The sequence below is a fragment of the Rhinopithecus bieti genome, unplaced genomic scaffold (genome assembly GCF_001698545.2).
Source record: "Rhinopithecus bieti isolate Rb0 unplaced genomic scaffold, ASM169854v2 scaffold_8760, whole genome shotgun sequence".
Lineage (NCBI taxonomy): Eukaryota > Metazoa > Chordata > Mammalia > Primates > Cercopithecidae > Rhinopithecus > Rhinopithecus bieti.
The window spans coordinates 2,457,661-2,479,232 of NW_016806225.1; the positions used below are offsets into that span (position 1 = coordinate 2,457,661).

General features: G+C 43.5%; 1 protein-coding gene across 2 annotated transcripts in view; it reads left to right on the top strand.

Annotated features, from left to right (window-relative positions):
- The window catches only part of ERICH5 (glutamate rich 5), a 55,400-nt gene that overhangs the window by 8,647 nt on the left and 25,181 nt on the right, over nt 1-21,572 (top strand). The window contains exon 2 of one of the 2 annotated variants that reach the window (XM_017875297.1): nt 11,484-11,707. In XM_017875297.1, the coding sequence (XP_017730786.1) occupies nt 11,650-11,707 (58 nt within the window). In that variant the 5' untranslated portion in view covers nt 11,484-11,649. Of the gene's footprint in view, nt 1-11,276; nt 11,708-21,572 lie in introns of those variants that run through there. The other variant, XM_017875296.1, reaches the window with a different exon arrangement.

A 21,572-nucleotide genomic window follows, 5' to 3' on the forward strand; every position in this document is an offset into this window, starting at 1 on the left:
TTTTGAGACAGAATCTTGCTCTGTCACCCAGGCTGGAGTACAATGGTGCATTCTTGGCTCACTGCAACCTCCACCTCCCAGGTTCAAGCACTTCTCTTGCCTCAGCCTCCCAAGTAGCTGGGATTACAGGCACCTGCCACCATGCCCAGCTAATTTTTTGTATTTTTAGTAGAGACGGGTTTTTGCCATGTTGGCCAGGCTAGTCTCGAGCTCCTGACCTCGTGATCCACCCGCCTCGGCCTCCCAAAGTGCTGGGATTACAGGCATGAGCTACCATGCCCCGCCTTTTATCCTTTTTTTTTTTTTTTTTTTTTTTTTGGAGACAGGGTCTTGCTGTGTCACCCAGGCTGGAGTACAGTGGCACAGTCATGGTTCACCGCAACCTCAACCTCCCTGGCTCAAGGGATCTTCCCACCTCAGCTTCTGAGTAGCTGGGACTACAGGTGTGTGCTGTTGTGCCTAGCTTATATATATATGTATATTATATTTATATAATATATTTATTGTACAGACAGGTTTCACTATGTTGCCCAAGATGGTCTTGAACTCCTAGGCTCAAGCAATCTTCCTATCTTGGCCTCCCAAAGTGCTGAGATTACAAGAACTTGCCTCAAAGCTTTTGTTTTATTTATTTTTTGAGACCAGGTCTCACTCTGTCATCCAGGCTGGAGTGCAGTGGCACAGTCACAGCAACCTCGACCTCCTAGGCTCAAGCAATGCTGCACCAGTCTCCAGTGTAGCTGGGACCACAAGTACATGCCACCATGCCCAGTTAATTTTTAAATTATTTCTAGAGATGGGATCTCACTATGTTGCCCAGGCTGGTTTTGAACTCCTGGCCCCAAGTAAACCTCCTGCTTCAACCTCCTAAAGTACTAGGGTTATAGGTGTGAGCTGCTGTGCCAAAGTTTTTATTAATTAATTTAGGAGAGAGGAGATGGAAGGAGAGCAGAGTAAGTGGCACAAAGCTTTTATTTATTTATTTTTCTTTTCTTTTCTTTTTTTTTTTTTAATCTTTTTTGAGACAGAGCCTTGCTCTGTCACCCAGGCTGGAGTATAGTGGCAGTGATCTTCACTCACTGCAGCCTCCGCCTCCCGGGTTCAAGCGATTTTCCCATCTCAGCCTCCCGAGTAGCAGGGACTACAAGCACCCGATACCATGCCCGGCTAATTTTTGTATTTTTTGGTGGAGTCAGAATTTCACCATGTTGGTCAGGCTGGTCTCAAACTACTGACTTCAAATGATCTGCCTGCCTTGGCCTTCCAAAGTGCTGGGATTACAGGTGTGAGCCATTGAGCCTGGCCACAAAGCTTTTAAATACTCACTTTCCTCCAAAGTAATCAGGATAGTTGCTGTCCCTGTTTTACAGAATGATTAAAGTGCATGAGGTAACTTTTCTGAGGCACTTTTCTTTATATGATACCAAGTATCCTGTCCCAATTATGTGCTATGGTTTGAATGTTTGTGTCCCCTCCAAAATTTATAGGTTGAAACCTAATGCCCCAATGCGATAGTGTTAGTAGGTAGAGCCTTTAAGAGGTAATTAAGTCATGAGGGCAGAGCCCTGATGAATGAATTAGTGCCATAAAAAGGGCCATGAGAAGGTTCATTGTCTCTTTTGCCCTTCTGCCTTGTGAAGATAAATTATTCCTATCTGCAGAGGATGCCGCATTCCAGGCATCATCTTAGAATAAGAATCACCAAACCTGCTGGCACCTAGATATTGGGCTTCCCAGCCTCCAGAACTGTGAGCCAGTAAATTTCTGTTTATAAATTAACCAGTCTCAAGTGTTCTGTTAAAGCAGCAGGAAAAGACTAAGATACTATGTGTCCTCACTATACTTTAAAGAAAGGACTTAGTTGCTTTCTCCCAAGGATCTTACCATGATTTTGTACTGGAAACCAGTGATGCCCAAAGCACTCATTTTGTGTATGAATCATGACCACAAAATGGGAATGCCTCCTAGGGAGTCTTAACTGAATCCACTGTATCTCTCTTTGGAGACAGACTTGAGGCCTTGGTTTCTCTGTCTCTCTGTCTCTCTCTCTCTTTTTTTTTTTTTTTGGTAGAGATGGAGATCTCACTTTGTTGCCCAGGCTGGTTTGAAACTGTTCCTGAAGCGGTCCTCCTGCCTCAGCCTCCCACAGTTCTGGGATTACAAGTGTGACCCACTGTGTCTGGTCAACATTTCTCTTTCATACCTGCATGACTTTGAGCAATTTTTAAAATCTCTGCAGCTGGGTGTGGTGGCTCACACCTGTAATCCCAGCACTTTGGGAGACCGAGGTGGGCGGATCACCTGAGGTCAAGAGTTCCAGACCAGCTTGGCCAGCATGCTGAAACCCTGTCTCTACCAAAAATACAAAAATTAGCCAGATGTGGTGGCAGGTGCCTGTAATTCCAGCTACTTGGGAGTCTGAGGCAGGAGAATTGCTTGAACCCAGGCGGCGGAGGCTGCAGTGAGCTGAGATCGTGCTACTGCATTCCATCCTGGGTGACAGAGTGAGACTCCATCTAAAAAAAAAAAAAAAAAAAAAAAAAACTCTGTAAGTCCCCGTGTCCTCATCAATAAAACTGGATAAAATAGAATAGGCCAGGCGCAGTGGCTCCTGCCTGTAATCCCAGCACTTTGGGAGGCAGAGATGGGTGGATCACTTGAAGTCAGGAGTTCAAGATGAGCCTGACCAACATGGTGAAACCCCATCTGTACTAAAAATACAAATATTAGCCGGGTGTGTTAGCATGCACCTGTAGTCCCAGCTACTGAAGAGGCTGAGGCAGGAGAATTGCTTGAACCCAGAAAGCAGAGGCTGTAGTGAGCTGAGATTGCGCCACTGCACTCCAGCCTGGGCAACAGAGTGAGACTTTGTCTCAAAAACAAACAAAAAAACTGGATAAAATGAAGATGTGTACCTCATAGTATCGTTGTGAGGATCTCAGTAAATATTATAGCACCGATCACAGGGCCTTGTATAGGAAAACCAGGCAGTGGATATTCCTCAATCTCACTCCCACCTCCACACCACTGCAACCCATACATACCTTTTGCAGTTAATCACAACAGCACAAAACCTATACACTAGAGGGAGAAACACTTGCAATGCAAAAATGACAGCCAGATCCTTTGGTTCAAGAATATTTTGTAAACATTTCCACATACATAATTATTAGAGCAGAGGTTGGCAGACTTTCTGTTGAGAACAAAATAGTAACTATTTTAGGTCTTCAGGTCCATATGGTTTCTGTGACTACTCAGTTCTGCGGTTGTAGCACAAAAGGAGCCATAGACAATATGTAAAGGAATGGGCACGAATGTGTTCCAATAAAACTTTATTCACAAAATCAGGCAGCAGCTGAATCTGGTGTGCAGACTATAAGAAGATTACTGTTATTGAACATAACTATTTTTAAGTCACATAGAGAATACCCTTATTCTAAAGAGATGTACATTGACATATTTGGGGTGAAATATCATGATTTTTTCAATTTATTTTCAAATAGTTCAAATAAAAATGTATGTAGATAGGCAGGTAGAACAAATGCAACAAAATGTTAATTGTTGAATTTAGGTAGAGGGTATATGAGTGTTCATTTTACTGTTCAATTTTTTGTAAATTTAAAACCTTCATACCAAAAGTTGGGAAATGTATATGCTTTAAGAAAGGACTTTGCCATCCAGATGTTATTCTTTCTGGTACTAGTCTAGCATTTCAGAGTGACTTTGAAAGAATACCAGCAGGTAAATGTTGGACAGAATTAACACAAGGCCCTCCTTTGGTTTTCCTTCACCAAAATTGCCGCTCCAAGTTTCTGAGAACTCTGTATACACCTGAAATTATTGTGCTTCTGGCTTTTACTTGCTATGAAAATTAAAAGTGACAAGGCTGCATTTCCTGTTGGAGCAAGTACTGACAAGTTCATCTGGTTTGTATTGGCCCATCTCCTTATTGTCAAGCAGTGAAATCTATCATATTCATTGTCATCTACTATTTAGTGTTCAGATTAGGAAGCCGCCTATTATTGATTTGGAACTTAATTTGCCTAACTCATCCTTCATATTCTTGCCAGTCATCCTGGACATTAAACATGCTCACAAAGATCAGGAGAGGGAAGGACAATGAATCCAAGTGAGAGAACCCTGTAAACTCAGTGAAAGCTGGTGGCCTTACAGTTAACTAAAACATTTACATAGGCTGGGCACAGTGGCTCATGCCTGTAATCCCAGCACTTTGGGAGGCCAAAGTGGGGGGATCACTTAAGCCCAGGATTTTGAGACCAGCTTGGGCAACATAGTGAGACGCCATCTCTATTTAAAAAAAAAAAAAAAAATTCGTTTTAATTAGCCAGGCATGGTGGTTGGCATGTGCCTATACTCTCAGCTGAGGTGGGAGGATCGCTTGAGCACAGGAGGTCAAGGCTGCAGTGAGCCGTGATCATGCCATTGCACTGCAGCCCAGGCAGCAAAGCAAGACCCTGCCTCAAAAACAAACAAAACGCATAAAACATTAAAAACATACATACACCTATACAGAATTCTGAACAGGGGACAAGAGGGAATGAAGGTTACCTACTCATCTCTACCATTTCTGCCTCCACAATAATAAGAGGGAATGAAGGTTACCTATTCATCTCTACCATTTCTGCCTCCACAATAATACAGAATCTGAAATACTTCTCTATTTCTTTCTGTTCAGACTGGGAGTGCTCCAGACTCTTAACAGTTTTGTTTTCTGGCCTTCACACTCTACGAATCCTGCTGGACTTGGTTAAAATAGGCCAGATAAATGCTTTCTCCCATTTTCTTCTAACACTTTTTTTAATCCAAGGAAGCATATGCTTTTATATTCTGGGGTACAGAGAGCTCACAGTACTTTATTCACTATTTTACTGTGGAGAAGTGACACTTCTGGAGAGTAAAATGTTATCTAAAAAGTTTGGTCTTTTGGTTGATTTACATTTCTTAGAGTCAGTTTTGAAATTTTACCATAACTGATATTCCTGTGTGTCTCTGTCCACAAGAGTATGAAGTTTTACATACCATTTTCAATGATTTGAAAAGCCTACAATGTACTTTTGTCCTTAATAAAGCCAGGAAGCACAGGCTAAGACGTCACATGTTTTTTGCTTTTAATCAGAATAATATTAATGTAACACTGCGTGTCATGCTGATCAGAAAATATCACTGATTACTTAATGGGGAAATACATAATAAATGCAATTTTGTGATAAAATCAAAACATAAGTATGTGGAAGAAAAATGATAAAAGGAGTCCCTGGAGGTGAAAAGATTTATGAATTACTGTCTATTTTCAGCTATAAAAATCACAATATCAGGCCAGGCAAGGTGGCTCACGCCTATAATCCCAGCACTTTGGGAGGTCAAGGCAGATGGATCACTTGGGCCCAGGAGTTTAAAACCAGCCTGGGCAAGATGGCAAAACTCCATCTCTATTAAAAATACAAAAACTTAGTCAGGTGACGTGGCCCGTGCCTGTAGTCCCAGCTACTCAGGATGCTGAGGTGGGAGAATTACCCGAGCCCAGGAAGTTGAGGCTGAGGTGAGTTGTGATCATGCCACTAAACTCCAGCCTGGGCAACAGGAGTGAAACCCTGTCTCAAAAATAATAATAATAATAGTAATAATAAAATTTTTAATCACAGTATCACTTATGACCTGGTATGAAGCTAGTCATCAAATAAGACTAAAGGAATAAGACAGGACAGGTAATTGTTGAGAAAGCAGTCAGGAAAAGGGGAGGTGGTATAAGTGTGTGTATTAGTTTGGAGACTTGTAAGCAACAGAAACAAAGTAGCTCAACTAAGCAGAAAAGAAATTTATTTTGTAGTTCAACAGGCACAGTGGCTCATGCCTGTGATCCTAGCACTTTGAGAGCCCTAGAAAGGAGGAACACGTGAGCTCAGGTGTAGTCTGAGACCAGCCTGGGCAACATGGTGAAACCTCATCTTTACAAAAAAAATACAAAAGTTAGCCAGGCATGATGGCATGCCTATAGTCTTAGCTACTCAGGAGACTGAGGTGGGAGGATGGCTTGAGCCCGGGAGGTGGAGGTTGAGTGAGCCGAGATAGCGCCACTGTACTCCAGCCTGGGTGACAGAGCCAGATCCTGTTTCTAAACCAAAACCAAAACCAAAATAAACCAACGAAAAAACCACAAATGAACAAGAAGCCAGATCTGCATATGCAGGTCATGGGAGAAGCAGCACAAGTTATTAGTCACTGATTCAGAGCCCACCATGCAAACTGCAGGGTGGCACCTCAATCTTACCTTGTCTGGTACTATAATTGAGTGGGTTTTTTTTGACAGAGTCTTGCTATGTCACTCAGTGCAGTGGCATGATCTCAGCTCACTGCAACCTCTGCCTCCCAGATTCAAGCAATTCTACTGCCCCAGCCTCCCGAGTAGCTAGGATTACAGACATACACCACCGCTCCCAGCTAATTTTTGTATTTTTAGTAGAGATGGGGTATCACCATGTTGGCCAGGCTGGTCTCTAACTCCTAGCCTCAAGTGATCTGCCTGCCTCAACCTCCCAAAGTACTGGGATTACAGTCATGAGCCACCACACCCAGCCGTTGTTTTTTTTTTTTTTTTGAGATGGAGTTTCACTCTTGTTACCCAGGCTGGAGTGCAATGGCATGATCTTGGCTCACTGCAACCTCGCCTCCCGGGTTCAAGCAATTCTTCTGCCTCAGTCTCCTGAGTAGCTAGGATTACAGGTGTGCAGCACCACACTCAGCTAAGTTTTTGTATTTTTAGTAGAGATGGGGTTTCACCATGTTAGGCAGACTGGTCTCCAACTCCTGACCTCCGGTGATGCACCCGCCTCAGCCTCCCAAAGTGCTGGGATTACAGGCATGAACCACTGTGCCCGGCCCTGGCCAAATATTCAAGGTGCCATTCCACCATCGTATATGTTTGGCTGCTTCTGGATGATGAGGTAAATGGAAAGACCAGTAAATCACACAGAAATTAACCTATTACCTTACTTGTCTCACACTACCTTACTCATAATAAAATGAGTTCCTTGATAAGATACAGTACGGTCTTCCATCAGTATCTCTGGGGGATTAGTTCCAGGACCCCCTCCCCTAGGATACTAAAATCCATGGATGTACAAGTCCCTTATGTAAAATGGTGTGGTATTTGTATATATTTTATGCACACCCTCCTGTGTGCTTTAAATCATTTCTGGATTACTTATAATACCTAATATAATGTAAATGTTATCCAAATGGTTGTTACACTGTATTGTTTTTTGTTTGCATTTTTTATTGTTGTATTGTTATTTTTATTGTTTTTTTCTGAATTGTTTTGATCCGCAGTTGGTTGAATCGGTAGATGTGGAGCCTGCAAATACCAAGGGCCAACTGTACTGAATGTACCATGCTGGCATGCACACTATTGGGTGATGCTGGCAGAAGCATGATAGGCAGGAAAAGCAAATCTAATGCAGTGTCCATTACAGTAAAGATCATCTGCTGTCCTCCTCTCAAAGTATGGTACCATTTCAGCCTCTTGCTACTGCTGGCAAATTAGGCACTCAGCCAGGTAAACCTTAGTAAGAGGAAGAGCGTGGTGTTGAGCCCATAATTATGGTTGTTCACCTAATTATAAAATGCTTCCTCTGAAGAAAATAGAAGATACCATGGCTTGGCTGACAAATTACCCTTAAGGAAAAGTGAGAGATCCGAGGGAGCTCCTAGATAATTGATGGGGAAAAGGGGGGAACTTAACTGGGCTCAATAAGCCCTGGTTTAACATGAAAGTATTAAGATTCAGAGAATTTTAAATTACATATTGATATTTAATCTGTGAGGTTATTACATTTCTCTTTTGGGAAGAATGGAGTTTTTAGAAATTTCACTATCTAATAAAATTAAATGTGATTTTAATTTTAAAATGCGCCATCAGAAGTAGAAGCCTGCTGTCAACTGAATTGTGTTCCCCCCGTCCACAACCCAAATTCATATATTGAAATCCTAACCCCAATGTGACTGGGTTTTTAGGAGATAACTAAGGTTAAATGAAGTCATAAGGGTCCGACCCTAAGTCAATAGGACTGTGGCCTAATAAGTGTAAGAGAATATAAGAAAGAGAGAGAGAGGCCAGGCTTGGTGGCTCATGCTTGTAGTCCCAGCACTTTGGGAGGCTGAGGCAGGTAGATCACCTGAGGTCAGGAGTTCCAGACCAGCCTAGCCAACATGGTGAAACCCTGTCTCTACTAAAAATACAAAAATTAGCGGGGCGTGGTGGCCCACACCTGTAATCCCAGCCACTCGGGAAGCTGAGGCAAGAGAATCACTTGAACCCCGGAGGTGAAGGTTGCAGTGAGTCAAGATCGTGCCACTGCACTCCAGTCTGGGTAACAGAAGGAGACTCCGTCTCAGAAAAAAAAAAAAAGAGAGAGAGAGAGATCTGCCATGTGAGAACAGAGCCAGAAGGTGGTTGTCTGCAAAGCCAGGAAAAGGGCCTCAGCAGGAACTGAACTGACCCCCACCTTGATCTTGGACTGTCCAGCCTCCAGAACTGTGAGAAATAAACTTCTGTTGTTTAAGCCACCCAGTCTATGGAATTTTGCTATGGAAGTCCAAGCTGACTAATACAGGGCCTTTTGTAAGCATTTACATAAGACACAAATACTCCCCACATCTGGACTCACTCTGAAAGGTCCATCTAATTCCTTTCCCCTAAATTCCTTGTGCCAATCCTGTAATCTTGTTCCTTCCAAGTCTCTAACCATACAGCGAAATCACTAGCCACTTTCAACATATTTCTCTTTCCTTGAGGCACAGTAACCCTTGGTGGAAGGCTGGAAGGTAGAATCACTGTACATATTGGTATTGTTATGAAGGACACTTCCTCAAAGGTACCCAGTCTCCCTGCATTCAAAGGGATAAGTGATTCGATTGCTGAGTGGCCAAGACTTTTTCAGGCCTGAATTATAGGGGAAAGAGGAAGAGGAGGACAGAGAAAGTAAAAAAAAGAAGAGGAACAGGAGGAGGAGAAAGAAGGAGAGAGGGAGGAAGGGAAGGAAAAAAAAAGAAGGAAGGGAGGGACTTCTAAACATATAGTAAAGCCCAGGGCTGTGTATACATGACCCATATAGACAAATATGGCAAATGTTAGGCAATTTGAGCATCAAAGTAAATAATGATGGTGTTGTAATCCCAGCTTTTGGAGGTCAAGGCAGGAGAATCACGTGAGGCCAAGAATTTGAGACCAGCCTGGGCAGCATAGCAAGACCCCATCTCTATTAAAAAAATATTTTTTAATTACCCAGGCATGGTGGTGCATGCCTACAGTCCTAGCTACTCAGGAGGCTGAGGCTGGAGGATTGCTTGAGCTCAGGAGCTCGTGGCTGCAGCCAGCTATGATTACACCACTGCACCCCAGCCTGGGTGACAGAGTGAGACTCTGTCTCAAATATTTTAAAATGATGCTATTATGGACTGAATTGTATCCTGGGACATTTATATGCTGAAATCCTAACCCCCAGAACCGATGAATGTGTACACTATTTGGAAATGTAGCCTTTGATTGGGTGATTAAGGTAAAATGAGGTAATATGGGCCCTAATCCAATATGACTGGTGTCCTTGTAAGGGGGGAGATTAGGACACAGACAAGCACAAGGGGAAGATTAAGTGAAGACATAGAGAAGGTGGCCATCTACCAGCCAAGAAGAGAAGCCCTCAGAAGAAACCAGTTCTGCTGACATCTTGATCTTTGACTTCTAATCTCAAGAACTATGAGGAAATCCATGTCTGCACTTCCAGCCATCCAGTCTGTGGTACTTTGTCATAGCAGGCCTAGCAAATGATCACAGATGGTAACATGCTACATTGGATAGTGTGAGACTTCAGGAGTGCTCACTGATGTAAGTGAATAAATGGGGGAAAGGAAAAGCACTTCCTTACTTCATAGAATGGCAGCTAATCAATATAGAAGGAATAATGTAATTAGAAAATCACAGGCACAGTGTCTCATGCCTATAATCCCAGCACTTTGGGGAGGCAGAGGGAGGAGGATCCCCTGAGGCAAGGAGTTCAAGACCAGCCTGGGCAACATGGCAACATACCCATCTCTACAAAAAAAATTTTTTTGGATGGAATCTTGCTCTATCACCCAGGTTGAAGAGCAGGCTTGGCTCACTGCAAACTCCACCTCCTGGATTCAAGAGATTCTCCTGCCTCAGCCTCCCAATAGCTGGGATTACAGGTGTGTGCCACCAAGCCCAGCTAATTTTTGTATTTTTAGTAGAGATGGGGTTTCGCCATGCTGGCCAGGCTGGTCTCAAACTCCCGACCTCAGGTGATCTACCTGCCTCGGCCTCCCAAAGTGCTGGGATTACAGGCATGAGCCACTGCGCCCGGCCTCTCTATCTCTTTAAAAAAAGGCCTGGCCAGGCACAGTGCTCAACTGTGAGACCAGCCTGACCAACATGGAGAAACCCCATCTCTCCTAAAAAATACAAAAAATAGCCAGACGTGGTGGCGCATGCCTGTAATCCCACCTACTCAGGAGGCTGAAGCAGGGAGAGTTGCTTGAACCAGGGAGGTGGAGGTTGCAGTGAGCTGAGATCTTGCCACTACACTCCAGCCTTGGCGACACAGTGAGACTCAGTCTCCGGAAAAAAAAAAGGCCACGCGCGGTGGCTCACGCCTGTAATGCCAACACTTTGAGAGGCCGAAGCGGGTGGATCCACCTGAGGTCAGGAGTTCGAAACCAGCCTGACCAATATGGTGAAACCCTGTCTCTACTAAAATTACAAAAATTACTGGGAGCGGTGGCAGGCGCCTATAATCCTAGCTGCTCCGGAGGCTGAGGCTGGAGAATCGCTTGAGCCCGGGAGGCAGAGGTTGCAGTGAGCCGAGATTGTGCCATGCACTCCAGCCTAGGCAATAGAAAGAGACTCGGTTTCAGGAAAAAAAAAAAAAAAAAAGTCTGTTCTCCTAATAAATGTCAAAGTCATGAACGACAAAGCAAGACAGGAGGAACTACTTCAGATTAAAGCAAACTAAAGAGAGACACAACTAAATGCAACCTGCAGTCCTGTACTGGACAATTGGCAACAAGGAAACATGGAGGGTGGATTAAACCGTACTGTATCAAAGTTAAACTTTCTTGTGGTAATTGAGTTATGTAAGAAAATAAGACTGTCATCGCACATCTAGTCCACCAATCAATAGCCCCTAGTCCCAAGGCTGCCTCCCGTCCCTGGCTATTTAGTGATGAGTCAGATGATACCTCCCAGCGCTTCGCCCTCGCCCCCTGACATCCTCCCTATCCCTGCTTTAGGGACTTTTCCTCTCTGACTGTGCCATACCCTCCACCGTCTCCCCTCCTGCCTCCTGGGATCCACTTGTCCCTGCCCTCCTCTGCGTCCTGGCCCTCCCGCTCTCTTCTGCTCTGCCCTCCGTGGCTCGTTCCACCTCCTGCCAGCTACCTTTCGCCTCCAGGTGCGCAGCCCTACGCGTAGCTCCGCCGCGCGCTTGCGCTCTACGCCCAAGGGAGCCGGGCTGCAGAGCTGGAGAAACTTCCGCGGCTACCTGTGCGGTTGCCTTCGGATCCCGGCTCCAAGCCGACACCCGCGCGGCGCTGAGACAGGTGTCTGCGCTCGCCGAGATGGGCTGCTCCAGCAGCGCCCTCAACAAGGCCGGCGACAGCAGCAGGTTCCCTAGCGGTGAGCAAGGGACCGGCGCCGCCGGCGTCCGGGCTGGGGACTCGGGTGGGCTAACTCCCCGGGAGGTCCAAAGGGTGTGCCCCGTGTCCACCCCGCCTGGCAGGAGCCGGGCCTCGCCCCGGAGGATGCCAGCAGAACCCGGGACAAAGCGCGATTTCCTCCCGAATCTGGAGCGGCCCTGCTGTGACCGCGGATGCGGCGGCCCTGGTGCGCTTCGCAGCGCTAGCTGCTGGACGCTGGGGGCCCGAGGCCGGGAGTTGAACTCACCCTGTCCGCTGATGGGATCTCGGGGAATTGGCGTTGAAGCCCTAAGGCGGTTAGCCTCGGCATTGCCTTAAACACAGGAGAAATGTCCTATCAAGGCCTTCTCCCAAGGCTGGGGGCCGTGACTGACGCCTGCAATCTCAGCAGTTTGGGAGGCTGAGGCGGGGCGATCGCTTGAGACCAGAAGTTCGAGAACAACTTGGGTAACAAAGCGAGATCTTCCACTCCCCCGTCTCTACTAAAACAACAACAAAAAACACTTTTCCCCATTTACGCCTCCCATTAGCGTTTCAGCATCAAAGACGGCAAAAGATGAGGAGAATCCAGAGGAGCATTCACTCCATCAAATGGGTCCCTCCACTCTGAATAGGTCAGACACACTTTCCCCTATCTTTGACTTAAGTATCCATTGAGAAGTATGTGTGATCAAAAGTGGTCATCACTGACTCTTGCTGAAGAAACTCAACAAGGACATTTTGAGCATCTACGATATAATACCCCAGTGCTTGGCTAGATGCTGGAGATACAAGTGACCGTTTGTGGAGATTGAGGGTGGAGGAAACAAGAAACACGTGAAACAATTAGCTAAGATCGTTTCTGACAGTGATAAGTACTGTGAAAAGTATACACGCAGATCCATGAATTAGAGAATGGGTTTTACAGCCAACTCACTTTTCTTAGATTTTGAATGTCTAACATTTTGGACAATGCTATGGAGGTTAAGCAAACTCCATCAAGGTAGTTTACAGTCTTCTGCAAGGCGAACTTTAGCGGGGATTTTGTACTGGAGTGAATTCCTTTTCACAGATCTTCTCTTAGCACCTTGTGTTATTGCAGTAACAGAAAAGTCTTCCTCTCTGATGTTGTTGGTAGAGCGCACCAGATGGTCATGAATGCTTTTCAAAGCTCAGCCGCTGTGTCCTAGTCAGAAATAGGTTGTGTTTCTATTATTTTTGTGATGTATGATAGTTTATTTCTAGTTTCCATAGATAACAGAAAGCAATGACAAGTCAGGAAGTAAACAAAAAATTAAAAACATTATAAAAGTGATTCCAAACCCCTTCTCACTGACAACAATGTGAAAAGATGGAAAAAATCATTTATAATGCACAGTGCTGCTAACTTTTCTCCTAAAGAGCCCAGAGCTTCCATACCCTCAACGAGAGGCCAGAGCAAGCTGTTTCTCCAATGTGTCATGTTTTGTGTTATGAAAGTAAGTAGAGTTTCACATTCTGTTCTCTGATAAATTTTTGTGGGTTTCAATATGAAAAGTTGAGGGAAAATGGATGCTTCAGGAAGATACATTTTATTATTCTGACTTCTCTTAACCCCTGCTGTGCTTCAGTTATGCTAGGAGGAGCATCCTGGTTTAACAAGCAGAGTACTGAGTCACCATTACATAGTTCTAAACTGATTGAAACATGTATTTCAGGGAATGTAACTCTCGGGGCAAAAGTATTCAGTAGGTGGAGTGCAGTTTTTAATCCTCTCAGAAAATAATGAATAACTTTATCTTAAAAATATTTTATCATCAATATTGATAACTATTCCACTTGAGTTATACTCTTCCATTTTTTATTCTAGAACTCATTGCTGTTCTGAGTTTTCACAGATGTTGTGAAAGAGGTGTTAAAACACCTGAAAACCAGTTCTAGCCTTTAGAAAATTAACCTAATATGCTGCATAAATTGCTCAACACACACGTTGAATCAATCAACAGGTCTATTTGCTTCTGACCCTCGATCAAACAATACTCTTTTGTAATTAGATACTATTCTGTGTTCGTCAGCATTTCAACTTCATGATCTTAGGCCCAATAAATAATTCATTCCTGTTTCTGCAGCTTTAAACTTCTTTAAATCCTATGTACAACCCCAAGCTTGAGTGTACATACTTTTAGACAAAAATAGTCCAAGTTTATTATGTGTCTGGTACATGCATTTATTCTCTGTACTCTCAGTGCCTAACAATACTTGGCATATAATAGGTCCTCAGTAATGATTTGTTGAATGAATTACTTCATTTAATCCTTATAACAATGTTATGGCTAAATATTATGGTTGTCCTGTTTTTACAAATAAGAGTAAATAATTTACCCAAGGTCACAGGGCTCCTAAGAATCAGAGCTGGTGCTTTGAACTCATATGCTTTGCTGGGCACAGAGGCTCATGCCTGTAATTCCAGTGGCTCTAGAGGCTGATGGGAGAGGATTGCTTGAGGCCAGGAGTTCAAGACCAGCCTGGGAAACATAGTAAGACCCTGTATCTAAAAATTTTTTTTTTTAAATTAAAACATGTATTTCAAGGAGTGTAACTCTTGGTGGTACAGACCGGAAGTCCCAGCTACTCAGGAGGCTGAGGTGAGAGGATTGCTTAAGCCCAGGAGTTCAAGGCTACAGTGAACTCTGATTGAGCCACTGCACTTCAGTCTGGGCAACAGAGTGAGACTCAATTAAAAAAAAAAATGAACCTATATGTTTAAACCAACTTCTGCTAACGAGATGTAAATCTGTTTTTGCCTCAGATCACTCTGGATCCCCATTAGGTGTGTGGTCACCCACTATAAAAACAGTGAAATCAATACAATAAACACATTATACTATATATCTTTTTTTTTTTCTTAGACGGCGTTTTGCTCTTGTTGCCCAGGCTGGAGTGCAATGGCGTGATCTCGGCTCACTGCAGCCTCCGCCTCCCAGGTTCAAGCGATTCTACTGCCTCAGCCTCCCAAGTAACTGGGATTACAGCCGTGCACCACCACACCAGGCTAATTTTGTATTTTTAGTAGAGATGGGGTTTCTCCATGTTGGTGGAACTCCTGCCCTCAGGTGATCCACCCATGTCAGCTTTCCAAAGTACTGGGATTAAAGGCATGAGCCACTGTGCCCAGCCTATACTATATATATTATTTAGGGATAGAATAATCCCTTATTATGATTCTAAATATTAGTCTAATCCCTAAATAAGATATAGAGTATAATGTGTTATACAAATATTATATATTTATTTTATTTTTTATTTAAAAAATTGAGACAGGGTCTTGCTATGTTGCCCAGGCTGGTCTTGAACTTCTGAGCTCAAGTGATCCTCCCACCTCGGCCTCCCAAAGTGCTGGGATTATAGGTATGAGCCACTGTGCCCAGCCTATGTTATAAATTTAAATTAGACAGCAGCTACTAGTAGACAGACATTAGGTTGCACAGGAATAATCTATTCTACTGATTATGTGGGGACATTTGCCCTGACCCATTGGACACTGAATCTCACAGAGCTTCTTCCTATTGCCTCCCAAGATGACTGATCAGATAGGTGTGTGTTTTGGGGAGAGCAGAATTGGAGACTCTGATTGCAAACAATTATCCAGTGCTCCTCAAAGCATAGAACAGTGCCTCATATGTGGTAGTCACACATCGATTTTTATGACGTGCCCTGAAGTGTGTGAGAAAAGAGATTTTCTTTCCAAAGGATAATCAGACAGATGAAGTTTGGAATTTCTTGTGTTTGTGGAAGCAAGTTTTAAATATTAGGACAATTTCTATTCTTTTGAGTGTCCTGAGGATCCAATGCAATCTGAACGCAAAGGTTTTATTGACTCCACAGACCGTAATGTGCCTGAAGGTGTCTAGACGTTCACATCCAAACCCTCCTCCCAGTGTTCCTAGCCCTCTGGTAACATGGATAATCACTGCTTGATTCTTTCATACTATAAATGCGATCTGTTTTGGCAGACTTCTTTCCAAGGTGTTACAGCCCAAGCACCAAACATGGACAAAGTCAATAGGTGGTAATTATTGACAAGTTCATTGCTAGGTTAATGTGTACATTTCCACTGACAGCTATAATCATTTGTTTGTTCTAACCTGAACTTTCACTAGCTGCTTGCTGTCCATGCTGCCTAGGCAATCAGATGAAGCTTGAATTTCACACAGTTATGTGAATTGTTCTTTGTACTGCGGTCATACCTTCAGTTTTCACCCAATATTTCACACTGTGACATCTAGTTAGGTCATCTGGTCCTAACTACACAAAAGTTTTCCTTTTGAATTGAAGAAGAAACTTCATTAACATTAAACTTAATTTGTTTAGGCTTTTCTTGCATATATAAATTATATAAATTTTTTTTCTTTCAAATGTGTGCCTTCGTGTCCTTTCTGGAGCCTGGCATGTAAATAGCATTTGGTATGTCTTTGTGGTAAGCCTGGCGATTGCATACAGTTAATTGAAATGGAATAAAAAAACTACATACATGGTTCAAAAATGTGAAAATACTTGGAAAGGTCAGGCCTGAAAAGTACACCTTCCACCCTGTCCTCATCATCTATTTAGTTCGAATCACGCACATGAATAAACACTTATTATTTTAGGGGTTTTTTGGATATATTCTTTCAAAGTTTCTTTATGCTTTGCAAATATTATTTCCTTCTCTCATCTTTATTTATAAAATGTAGTATACTATACCCACTGTTCCTCACTTTGTTTTTTTTACCTAACACTATGGAGATTTTTCCATGTTGATATATAGGGAACTTCTTTCTTCGTGTTTATACCTGCATAATAATTTCTTCCTTGATTTATTTAACCAGTCCCCTATTGAGGGACATTTAATTTGTTTACAGTCTTTTCCTGTTGCAGACAAGACTGCCATGAATTCCTTTGTGCCTACATCATTTTGAATGTGTACAAGTATATCTGTAGGACAGTTTCCCAGGAGTGGCATTACTAGGTCAAAATACGCACTGATAATTTTGATAGATAACTGCCTAAATGTGTTCTGTAAGAGTTGAAGCAGTTTACACTGTCATCAACAATAAAGTAAATCTCTTTCTAAAATGGAAAACTTTCAGACATTTGGGTAATCGCATCGAAACATAGACATGGGACAGAAGTCAGGAGACAAGGTAAGGAGCACGCACTTGGTTTCAGGTGCTTTAGTTTGTGATCTCATTTAATCCTCACAATAGCCTTAAAACACAAACATTAGTTGCACCAAATACAGCTAGAAAACGGAAGCTTAGTGCAGATAAGTCACTTGCCCTGGTCTCAGAGCTAGTAAGTCTAGTAAGCCTACTTACTAGATGGATAGATGGACCTGGGGCACATGGCTAACTTGTGTGACTCCAAAGCCCCTGTTCTTTTCACAACTTCCAGTTTCATCTGGGATCTAACCCTAGTTCTGCAAGAAACCTGTAGTGTGGCCTTACACATAGAACACATACAATCAGCTGAGTGTGGAGGCTTGAGTCTGTAATCCCAGCTACTTGGGAGGCTGAGGCAGGAGAATCAGGAGGTCAAGCACCACTGTACTCCAGCCTGGGCAACAGAGTGAGACTTCTCTCTAAAGAAAAGAAAAAAGAGACCGGGCATAGTGGCTCACACCTGTAATCCCAGCACTTTGGGAGGCCAAGGTGGGCAGATCACCTGAGGTTGGGAGTTCGAGACCAGCCTGACCAACATGGAGAAACCCCATCTCTACTAAAAATACAAAAAATTAGCCAGACGTGGTGGCTAATTTTTTACAGGTATGCGCATGCCTGTAATCCCAGCTACTCAGGAGACTGAGGCAGGAGATCACTTTAACCCGGGAGGTGGAGGTTACAGTGAGCTGAGATCATGCCATTGCACTCCAGCCTGGGCAACAAGAGCAAAACTCTGTCAAAAAAAAAAAAAAAAAAAAAAAAAAAAAAAAAAAAAAAAAAAAAAAAAAAAAAGAAAAGAAAAGAACAGAGGCAACCAATAACTGTTGAGTAGTTGGATGGGTAAATGGATGATTGACAGAGACAGGGATTCAGGGAGGTAAGAGTATTACTCAGAAAAGTAGAAGAGGAATCAGAACCTAATGAATACCAGAAACTGAAAGGTAATATTGGCCAAGATGGGCTTGGGAAGAGAGTGTTGGGTTATGAAGAGGGCCTTCTAGCTATGCAGGAAAAGGTTAACACTGTAAAACAACGCTTGATTGACTACCATTAAATCATGCTTCTGGACTGAGCGCAGTGGCTCACGCCTGTAATCCCAGCACTTTGCAAGGCCAAGGCGGGTAGATCACCTGAGGTCACGAGTTTCAGACCAGCCTGGCCAACATGGTGAAACCCCGTCTCTACTAAAAATAAAAAAATTTGCTGGACGTAGTGGCAGCTGGTGGTAGCTAGGACCTGTAATCCTAGCTACTTGGGAAGCTGAGGCAGGTGAATCTCTTGAACCTGGGAAGCAGAGGTTGCATTGGGCAGAGATCACGCCATTGCACTCCAGCTTGGGTGACAAGAGCAAAACTCTGTCTCAAAAAAAAAAAAAATCATGCTTCTGTGAGGTGGCCCCACATCCAGCTCATGTGTACAGTTTCACTTCTATGTTAATGTTTTAACAATATCAAGTTGAAAGAAACCCTGAATACCTGTGGGGTATAATGAAAGGCTCACCAAAGCTGCATAAAACTGACAAGTCTTTTTTTTTTTTTTTTTTTTTTTTTTTTTTTTTTTTTTTGAGACGGAGTCGCCCAGGCTGGGAGTGCAGTTGGCCAGATTTCAGCTCACTGCAAGCTCCGCCCTCCCGGGTTACACCATTCTCCTGGCCTCAGCCCTCCAGTAGCTGGGATACAGGCACAGCCACCTTGCCGCTAGCTTTTTGTATTTTTTAGTAGAGCGCGGTTTCCACTGGGTTAGCCAGATGGTCTCGGAACTCCTGACCTTGTGATCCCGCCCCCATCTCGGCCTCCCAAAGTGCTGGGATTACAGGCTTGGGCCACCACGCCCGGCCAAACTTGACAAGGCTTCTAATCCTAGAGTGTGTAAGTGTGAGTAGTACTAGGTAGTTTTTTTTTTTCTTTTTTAGAGACAGGGTCTTGCTCTGTTCCCCAGGCTGGAGTGCAATGGTGCAATCAAAGCTCACTGCGGCTTGGACTCCTAGGCCCAAATGATGCTTCCACCTCAGCCTCCTAAAGCACTGGGATTACAGGCACGAGCCACTGTGCCCCACCGTACTTTTTTTTTTTTTAAGCAAAATGCCAGACTATAGCTCTCTAGGTGTGTTTATGTCTTGAAAGTACTGTAATGACCTCAGAAGCTTCTTCACCCATCTCAGGGCTATTGCTGTTGTTTACAGTCCTTGAACCACTTCTTGGGAATTGCCTTTGGGCTCTCAAGTTCATTCATTATATATAATCAAGGGTGTCTGAGCTTTATCCTTTAAGAATGAAGATTGAAAAAACAACAATCCACATTGTTTTTATTTTATTTTTTAAGTTTTTTTTTTGGTAGAGACTGGTTCTCACTATGCTGCCCAGGCTGGTGTCAAACTCTGGGCTTCAGGCAACCCTAATACCTCAGTCAGCCTCCCAAATAAAGGATTACAGGCGTGAATCACCATGCCCAGCCCCACATGGTTTTTAGCAGCTGAAATCCCCTAGGAGTTAAACCTTATGAAGGCGGGTGAAATAAGACAGGCAGTGCAGGTGTGCATGATTTAGCACTACCTAAGTTGTTATATCAGAGTTTCCCAGCCTGTGAGAATAGATTATAGCCATGCCAGCATTTCTCCTAGCCTTTAGGGCAGCCAGGTGGGATCTTGACAGACTGAGCCACCTGGAAGCAGGTTCCTCCATTTGTTGCACTGTAATGCACAAATACCATATTCTATGTATGTCATGACATTGAAAAGATCAGGAAGTGTTGGTGGCTCAGTGCAGTGGCTCGTGCCTGTGATCACAGCACTTTGGGAGGCCGAGGCAGGAGGATCATCTGAGATCAGGAGTTGGAGACCAGCTTGCCCAACGTGGTGAAACCCCATCTCTACAAAAAACACAAAATAAATTAGCTGGGCATGGTGGCGTGCACCTGTTGTCCCAGCTACACAGGAGGCTGAGGCAGGAGAATCACTTGAACCCGGGAGGTAGAGGTTGCAGTGAACCGAGATTGTGCCACTGCCCTGCAGCCTGGGTGAGACTCCATCTCAAAAAAAATAAAGAAAATAAAAATTAAAATAAAAAAGAAAGTGCTGGGATGTGCATTCCAGCTCATCTGTCATTTTCACTAGTAGTTTCTTTTGCTTAGAGACAACATCTGCCTTCAGCCACCCCAGCAAGGACTTCTGTTGGAATGTTCTTCCTAAAACATTCTCTTTGCTTATTTCTTTTCCTCACTGTTAATGATAATGATAATGAACCTTCTCTTTTTATTTTTTTCCTGTAAGGTGATTTTTGTGTGTGTGCCTGTTTCTGCCTCTTCCCATTTTCTCAAGACTCTGATATAAACCACAGAGTTTCTTTTTTGCTAATTTGCTTTACTTAGTACTTAGTCTACAGGTATAGCACCTGTAGACTAGATGTTATGGGAGGTTCTGGTTACCTGTACACCTTGCATTAATGTATGGGTATGAATTTCAACATTTCATTTCAACTGAAAGACAGTATAGAGTGCTGATTAAGAATGGGGGCCTGGAGTTAAACTGGATTCAAATCCTCATTCAGGATCAGTTATTAGTTGTGTGACTTTGAGCCAGGTACTGACCCTCTCCATGCTTCTTCATCTACAAAATAGGATCAACAATAGCACTTAATAGAGCTGAGGAATAAATGAGTTAATACATATAATGCACTGAGAATATAGTCTGGGCCAGGAACAGTGACTCATGCCTGTAATCCCAGCACTTTGGGAGACTGAGACAGGAATCTTGCTCTGTAGGCCAGGAGTTCGAGACCAGCCTAACCAACATAGTGGTTTTTTTTTTTTTTTTTTTTGAGGCAGAGTCTTACTCTGTTGCCCAGGCTGGAGTGCAGTGCTGTGATCTTGGCTTACTGCAACCTCCTTCTCCCGGGTTCAAGCAATTCTCCTGCATCAGCATCCAGAGTAGCAGGGGTTACAGACATGTGCCACCATTCCCGCTAATTTTTGTATATTTAGTAGAGATGGGGGTTTCACCATGTTGGCCAGGCTGGCCTCGAACTCCTGACCTCAGGTGATCCAACCGCCTCAGCCTCCCAAAGTGTTGGGATTACAGGTGTAAGCCACCGCACACAGCGTTTTTTGTTTGTTTAAGATCAAGTTCTAGATCCCTGAGTTTGTTGATTTACTTCCTTTTAAATTTTTTTTTTTTTTTTTTTTTTTTAGAGACAGGAACTCACTCTGTCACTCTGTCACCCAGGCTGGAAGGCAGTGGCTCCATCACAACTCACTGCAGCCTCGACCTCCCACCTCAGCCTCTCACCTCTCACCTCAGCCCAGCAGCTGGGACTATAGGCATGCACCACCACACCTGGCTAATTTTTTTTGTGTTTTTTGGAGAGTCGACATTTTGCCATGTTGCCCAACCTGGTCCCTAACTCCTGGGCTCAAGTGATCCTCCTGCCTCAGCCTCCCAAAGTGCTGGGATTATAGGTGTGAGCCACCTCACCTGGCCTTGCTCACTTTTTTAAAAAGTAAATTTATTTAAAGAAAAATGGTGACAAAATATTAAGTCAATAATAGCACAAATGGTAAAGAAATATTCAAAAATCATAAAAGTGGTATGTGAATGGCCACAGTTTATGAGACAGCTTTTCTAAGGCTACCAGGTCTTCTTATTTAGCTAGATTACTTGCTCTTGTATTTTTGCTGCTATAATTTTAAGTT